This window comes from Mercenaria mercenaria, chromosome 12, assembly GCF_021730395.1.
Source record: "Mercenaria mercenaria strain notata chromosome 12, MADL_Memer_1, whole genome shotgun sequence".
Taxonomy (NCBI): Eukaryota; Metazoa; Mollusca; class Bivalvia; order Venerida; family Veneridae; genus Mercenaria; species Mercenaria mercenaria.
The window spans coordinates 32,262,500-32,270,068 of NC_069372.1; the positions used below are offsets into that span (position 1 = coordinate 32,262,500).

At 37.2% G+C, this 7,569-nt stretch overlaps 2 protein-coding genes across 2 annotated transcripts in view; both read right to left on the reverse strand.

Moving 5' to 3' along the window:
- The window catches only part of LOC123535442 (protein RFT1 homolog), a 54,612-nt gene extending 47,525 nt beyond the window's left edge, over positions 1-7,087 (reverse strand). The window contains exon 1 of the mRNA XM_053519563.1: positions 7,049-7,087. The gene's annotated coding sequence lies outside the window, so the exon portion shown is untranslated. The remainder of the gene's footprint in view (positions 1-7,048) is intronic.
- Positions 1,567-2,673, reverse strand: LOC123533213 (uncharacterized protein K02A2.6-like). Its single transcript, XM_045314849.2, has one exon. It carries the CDS (start codon positions 2,671-2,673, stop codon positions 1,567-1,569), a length of 1,107 nt encoding a protein of 368 aa, XP_045170784.2.
- Positions 7,088-7,569: the final 482 nt, after the last annotated feature.

Below are 7,569 nucleotides of genomic sequence, written 5' to 3' on the forward strand. Positions count from 1 at the left end.
ATATTTGGGTTTTTGTGTATGGATACCAAACTTTGGAGATGGCAGGCAGAGGCTAGAGAACCGGAATCGGTTCCCTAGACAGCGGACTTATTCGTCCGGAACCGGTTCTCTAGCCAAAGTACCATGCATAGGCTCGAGAACTGGAATTTCATTTTTATGCATAAAGCTGCCGAAATTCACTTTGTTTCTTTTGGTAAGTATCTTAATTATTTTTACCATTTCAGCAAGCCAAGCCCTTGCATTTACCTGCGTTTACTGTGTCTATTCGCCGCATACTGTCCGCCATATTGTAATGATATAAAATGCGAAAATGTTTCGGCATGGAGCAAGCCGAACTAAACTTGAAATTTAAACTCAAAGGTACAACAGAGCAAAGAGCTATAAAAATTTTATACTTCTTTGAACAGAGTGAAAGAAACAATCTAAACAAATTAAGTCATTACTGTTAATAAGTATTGATTACATGTTTTTGTTTTTTTCCAATTTGCTAATCACTTGCAAACTTTAATCCAATAAAGACTGATGCATGTGAAATACCGAGGTGTTATAAACCAGTATTTAAAGTGAGCAAAGAATCCACTGGAAGCTTTCACGGCAATTTAATTATTTTGTACATCCGTTAGTTTTACTTCTAATGACACATATACAAAACAATACAATTTTACATTTAAATAATTTAAATATAATACATGTTTAAAGCAAATAACATTCAAAAATGGCAAAGTAGTTTTCACGCATTCATTTGTTTTAGTTATATATCATTCCAATATGGTGGACACGGTATGCTGTGAGAAACTTCTGAAGACAGTAAACGCAGATAAATACAAGGGTATGGTAAAATTAATTAAGATTATAATATGCATGATACTTACCAAAAGAAACGAAGTGCATTTCGGCAGCTTTATGCATAGAAATAAAATTCCGGTTCTCTAGCCTATGCACGGTACTTTGGCTAGAGAACGGGTTCCGAACGAATAAGTCCGCTGTCTAGGGAACCGATTCCGGTTCTCTAGCCACTGCCTTTGGAGATATACTGCATTTCCATCTGTGGTCTGGTGAGCAATGTTGACAAAAAAATATTAAAAATTGAGTGGGCCGAAAAAGCGGGAGGAAAGTCTGACCAAAACAAGACCGAGTTGACTGTTATGTCATTTACTTGTCAGGATAAACCAAGTTAGGGTTCGAGACCCAATATGAATAACACTCTTAAGGTTAATACATTTTAATCTGCATGATACAAGTGCAACTACAATACTCAATACTTGACAATGAAACATGCCTATTATATAACACAGTAACAATAACTCAATGTCCTAATAGTGTTGCTGATACAGCGTTGTTGTGTCCCTTAGTATGTATGTAATCCAGTTACACAACACCCCTTTTCCAAAGTATGAAAGTTACTGTTGATCTTTAACTCGAGGTTTGTCTGTAACATCATGGTGGTGTTATGCACTAATAAAAATAAAATATGTAAAAACATAATTGAAATGTCACATCGTACATTCCACTGTTATTGCTAACCTAAGCTAAATTAAATCAATAATTGTAAACTGCCTCAAACTATTACAAGTTTAAACGATCTGGCGGTTTGGAAATTCTCCCAGACCTTGTAACAACACTGTTTGAACTTTCAGCATTTGATGTGTTTTGATTAGGAGACAGTTGCGAGTCTGATTGTTCGTTAGACACTTGTGACTGGAATGGGATATCAATTTCTTTATCAAAGCTTACTGTTTTGTTCAGTTTAACTAAATGTCTACGATTTCTTGAAATAGTACTTTTAGGAGTTTCTACAACAAATGATCTCGGTCGTGAATCTTCTTTTATTATTTTACCCTCAATATTCATGTCTTTCACAAATACCCCATCCCCTTGCTTCAGTGGAGGAAGGTACTGAGCGCGTCTAGACCTGTCGTAATTTTCTTTTGAGTAATTACGGTAATTCTTTTCTTTCTGCTGTATCTCTCTAGAATTTACCGGTTTCGGATCAAGCTTTTGTGGCGCTTGAGGGAGTGTAGTTTTAATCTGACGCCCGAATAAAAACTGACTTGGCGAAAGCCCATTTTGCAACGGAGTAGCCCGATATGTCAACATAGCGAGATACGGATCATCACACACGTTCAGCAGACGTTTGACAGTCTGTACGGCACGTTCAGCTTCTGAATTACCCATAGGATACCTCAGACTTGAGGTTATGTGCTCGATACCGTAATCAGCACAAAACTTGTTGAAAGTATCTGAAGCATATTGCGGACCTCCGTCTGTGACTATAGTGTCGCATAGTCCATGACGTGACAAGATTGATTTCAGATGCGCAACAACAGTCGCAGACGACAGTGAACTGAGTTTAGCTATTTCAATGTAGCGAGAATAATAATCTATCACCAGCAAATATGTGCAACCGCGCCATTGAAACAAATCTGAACCTAACTTAGACCAACACCTGTCTGGAAAAGGTGTAGCAATCAATGGCTCTCTTTTTTCGTTTTGCATTTTAGCGCAAGTATCACACCCTTTAACAAGATTTTCAATGTCTTTGCTTATTCCTAGCCACCAAACAGATTCTTTTGCCCTTGATCTACATTTATTGATCCCTTGGTGGGCCTCATGTAACCTAGCCAAAATATCTGTTTTCAATTCAGATGGAATAATAAGCCTGTCATTTCTCATTAACAACCCATTGTTTACAGTAATTTTACCTTGAAATTTCCAATATAATTTTGAAACTTCACATGACTCTGATTCAGGCCACCCATTTTGAGTAAATTCAATTAATTTTTGACAGACATACCCTTACAGAAGCAAGCCTCTGTGGCGTACATGCTGCGTATTTGCTGTGTATATGCCGCGAATACAGTAGTACGCCAAAGGAGTACATTTTACATACACCCCATGCCGCGTACATGCCGCGTACTATTTCGACGAGTACACAGCATGTACGCAGGAGGTCACTAGTACACTTCAAGTACGCAGCACAGACTCTGAAAATTTAAGGAGTACACTGCATGTACGCAGGAGGGACTTGTACAAGAAAATAGTACACTGCATGTACACCGCAGATACTTTGAAATTTGTGCAGTACACTTCATATACGCGGGAAAGACTTGTACAGTTTCTTTTGGCATTTATACTTAGTTTTTTTTTTTATAAGTTAAAGTCTGAAGTAAACTTCATATACGCGGGAGGGACTTGTTCATTTTCTTTTGGTGTTTATACTTTGAATTTTTTTAGGTAAAAGTCTGAAGTACACTCCATGCAGGAAGGATTTGTACATTTTTTTTTTTTTTTTGTTTTGAAGCAAGAACTTGATTTCCAAGTAACTTTTATCTTAATAGCATAGAATAGTTCAGATTACTGGTATTCTGAACAATGAAAAGTTGCCATTTACTATTTGCAATGTTCATTTGTGAAGCTTACATCTTAGTGATTTCTGAGCTGCACCTTGCATGCAGTGTAAAAATATATTCTTTTTCATTTTGAATTAATCTTGGAGCTTTCTAACATGGATAATTGAAAAGCCTTATTTGAACTTCGTTGCATTACATTTTGTAATACATGAAATAATTACCAAGATAATGCCTCAACAGCGCCCGAATGAGAAGAATTAATAGCTCACACTGTTATTTGAATACTCTTAAGCAAAACACCATTCTATCATGTTTTATAAAGGCTTTAATGCTCATTATGTTAACTCATTAAGGCCTCACCAGATTAAAAAGTTGTTCGTCGGATTTGGCGCTCATATATTTTCAGAACGTTTTTGGCTAATTACGCTCGCCCCTTTGGAAAAAATCAATCCAAAATTTTTTGGTGCGCTACTTTTTACGGACGTAAAAGTGTATAAATGCTTATATAATTCCAGTCCTAGAATATTGTTCTCAGACGGATTTTAATCAAAATAAATACATACTACGCACACATCGTCTATAATAAATCATAACACTTACATTTAGTTGCATTAAAGTTGTTTCCCCTTGATGCAGTTACGCCATTTTCTTCAAATGTTTACCAAATTACATGCTACAAAAATTGATTTATTTCATTGAAAAGTGGATGAAGAAAAGCATACTAATTTATTTGATAACATCAATCTACATTATTTTGGTAAGGGTAAATACTTATTGATGCATGTCACTTATCTTTTTTCTGTTTTTTTTGGTAAGTGTAAATACTTATTGATGCATGTCACTTATCTTATTTCTGTTTTTTCTGTCCAAATGATCAGCATTTACATACAAAAGTTGGTGGGGTAAGGAATTTACATTATCAAAGCAGGTTCGCCACAAGAGTACACAGCATGTATGCAGCAGGAGTACACAGCATGTACGCCGCAGGACTCGAGCCAGGAGTACACAGCATGTACGCCGCAGGAGTACACAGCATGTACGCCGCAGGGGTAGTACACCGCAGGCTCATTTGCATGTGAAAAGTGTATGTGCCGCGTACATGCTGTGTACTATTTCCCGCATACTAAATTCCTCCAGCGTACATCCTGTGTACTATGTAGTCCACAGCATGTACGCAGCAAGTAGTACGCGGCAGAGCTCATTTGCATGTCAGAAGTGTACTACAAACGTACTATCGGTGTATGTGCGGTGTATATCCTGCCTACTATTTAAAGCCCTTGATTTCAGTACACATCATGTACGCATCATATATGCTGTATGTACACAGCAAGAGTACGCAGCAGGCCTTTTTCTTCTGTAAGGGTAGTCTGACATTTGCTTTGACCTTATTTCCTGCAGTCGTTTGTCTGTGACTGGCAACTTTTAAGTACTAAATCAACATACATTTGAGTTTCAGTGCAGTTTTGCCTATCCTCAAATGTCAAACTGTCACACGTTGGATGTCTACTAAGTAGGTCAGGTATGATTAACTCTTTACCAGGCATATGTGAAATTGTGTACGAAAATTGCATGAGTCTCAGTCTGAAACGTTGTATTCGTACTGGTAATTCACTCAAGTCCTTTTGTCCCAGAAGTGGTACTAATGGTTTATGGTCAGTAACTATAGTAAAGGATTTCCCTATTAAGAAGTCCTTATGCTTTTCACATCCATATGTGACCCCTAGAGCTTCTTTCTCTATGGTTGAATAACTTTGTTCTGTTGGAGTTAAAGCCCTTGAAGCATATGAAACTGGCTTGAATTCCCCATTGTGTTGTTTCTGGAGCACTACACAACCAATTGCATAATTGGAGCTGTCCGTCATAAGAGTAGTCTCTCTGTTTGGGTCATACAGTGCAAGAACAGGTGTTTCTGTCAAAATACACTTGATCTTATCAAATGCTTCCTGTTGGTCACTACCCCAGTAAAATTGATTTTTACTACTCAGCAAATCTCTAATTGGCTTTGAATACTCAGCTAGAAGTGGGGAAAACTTTCCTAGCTGTGTGACCATGCCCATGAAACTTCGAACACTGTGCACATCCTTAGGAGGTGCCAAGTCCCTAATAGCCTTGACTTTGTCAGGGTCTACAGCTATGCCATCTTGGCCAACCATATGTCCAACAAACTTTACCTGAGTTTTCTTGAACACACATTTGTCTTGGTTAAGAGTCAAGTTTGCTTTTTCTAGCCTAGTTAAGACAGTCTCTAGTCTCGAGTCATGCTCTTCACTTGTCCGTCTCCTGTTTCTATAGTTCCCAGATAATCACTTTCTTCTGCGAGTTCATTTAGTGTTTTAGTTCTGCAGCACACAGAGAAATGATCCATCTTTCCACATTTGAGACAGTTTTTCCCTTTTGCGGGGCATTTTCCCTGAATATGCATCCGGTTACACCTAGTACATTGTTTTTGTCCTTTAGGCATTGGTGTCCTATGTTGTTTCTTTTTTGTTGGATTTTGCTTCGGCGCCCGATACTCTCCCAAAGACTGTTTTGGTCTGGCTCCGTGGCTGACCTCGTCCGCTGACCCTCGCTCTTTATCGTGCTGAGCTTTGACCTGTCGTTTTATGATTTCACTTTGTCTAGCCATTTGAACTGCCTTTTCAAGTGTGAGTTCTGATTCTAATTGCATTTTCTCAGATAAATTTGTATCTAATATTCCAATCACAATTTTGTCCCTTATTTGCTCATTTTTGGTGTCTCCTGGAAATGCACAATTTTCAGACAATTCGTAAAGTGTTCGTATGAATGACTCGATGGTCTCTCCTTGATTTTGTCGTCTTGAATGAAATTTTGCATGTTCATGTATAACATTTTTCTTTGGATTGAAATGTTTATCAAATTCGTCCAAGACTTTTTCAATTTTCTTGCTATCATCAGCTGATAGATTGAAGGATTTCAACAGATTGTCTGCATTTTGACCCATTGTATAAATTAATGTAGCCACCTGGATCTCTCCATCATCCTTATGCAGTTTTGATGCAGTTCGATAGAATGAAAATGTTTGTTTCCACTCATTCCATTTGCTCGGATTCGTAAAATCAAAATTTTCTGGAGGTGATAATTTCGCCATTATTCCAACAATTTAATGTTGCACTCTGTTAAAAACAATTTAATGTTAATCCATATTAATTTACAATGTTAATGTAAGTCCACTTTGTGTCAGTTTTTAACTTCTGACACCATGTTATGTCATTTACTTGTCAGGATAAACCAAGTTAGGGTTCGAGACCCAATATGAATAACACTCTTAAGGTTAATACATTTTAATCTGCATGATACAAGTGCAACTACAATACTCAATACTTGACAATGAAACATGCCTATTATATAACACAGTAACAATAACTCAATGTCCTAATAGTGTTGCTGATACAGCGTTGTTGTGTCCCTTAGTATGTATGTAATCCAGTTACACAAATACAGTTTTGGTGGTACGAAATGACTAGGGGCAGAGTAGTTCCAATAATTCGACGTCAGAACACTCAACAGACTCAGAGATATTTTCGTGATAGGTCACCGTAAATTGGGTTTGGAAACGTTTTGTTTATAACTCGTGCTGACAACTATAAAACATAAGCCATCCCTGTAAGCCGAATACGTAAGGATTTTTAAATCAACAATTTCTAACGCAGGCAGAACCTTCTATCCGAATTTCTTACCTAGTCGGGGTTTCTTCGTGTTTTCGCCTTACTGGCTGAACACCACTAAATACGGTGCACCTAAAGTGCGAAGAGGACTTTTATATACGGAAAGGAGTTTTTTTTCCGAATTACTGAATATAATGCACATTACATATCAACTTTAAAAAAAATGCACTTTTAAATGACAGATTATACATTTGTTAAAATGATATTTCCATTCGAGTAAATGATTATGGCAAAATTTGATTTTTAGATCTATATCTACATGTTACTCCATAGCAATCGTTTGCGATTATGATTGGGAGGCGCAAGTCTGGAAAAACAGTGTGTCAGATTAGTTTACAATGTTGTAAAGTTAAAAAAACAGATATATTTTAAAGATATAAAACAGCATAAAGTGTGCTTAAAGAAGGATAAAAATAAGGGAAGGCTGAGCTCTAGTATGTGACCGCCGTCAGCCTGTCAGAGAAGACATTTAGGCTAGGGCTTAACTAGCTGAATATATATGGGAAGAGCATTTCAGTATCTGATGGTTCTGG

What these genes read in the sequence shown, in the direction of transcription:
- LOC123533213 (XM_045314849.2), bottom strand. Translation starts at nt 2,673, where the DNA reads ATGAGAAATGACAGGCTTATTATTCCATCTGAATTGAAAACAGATATT.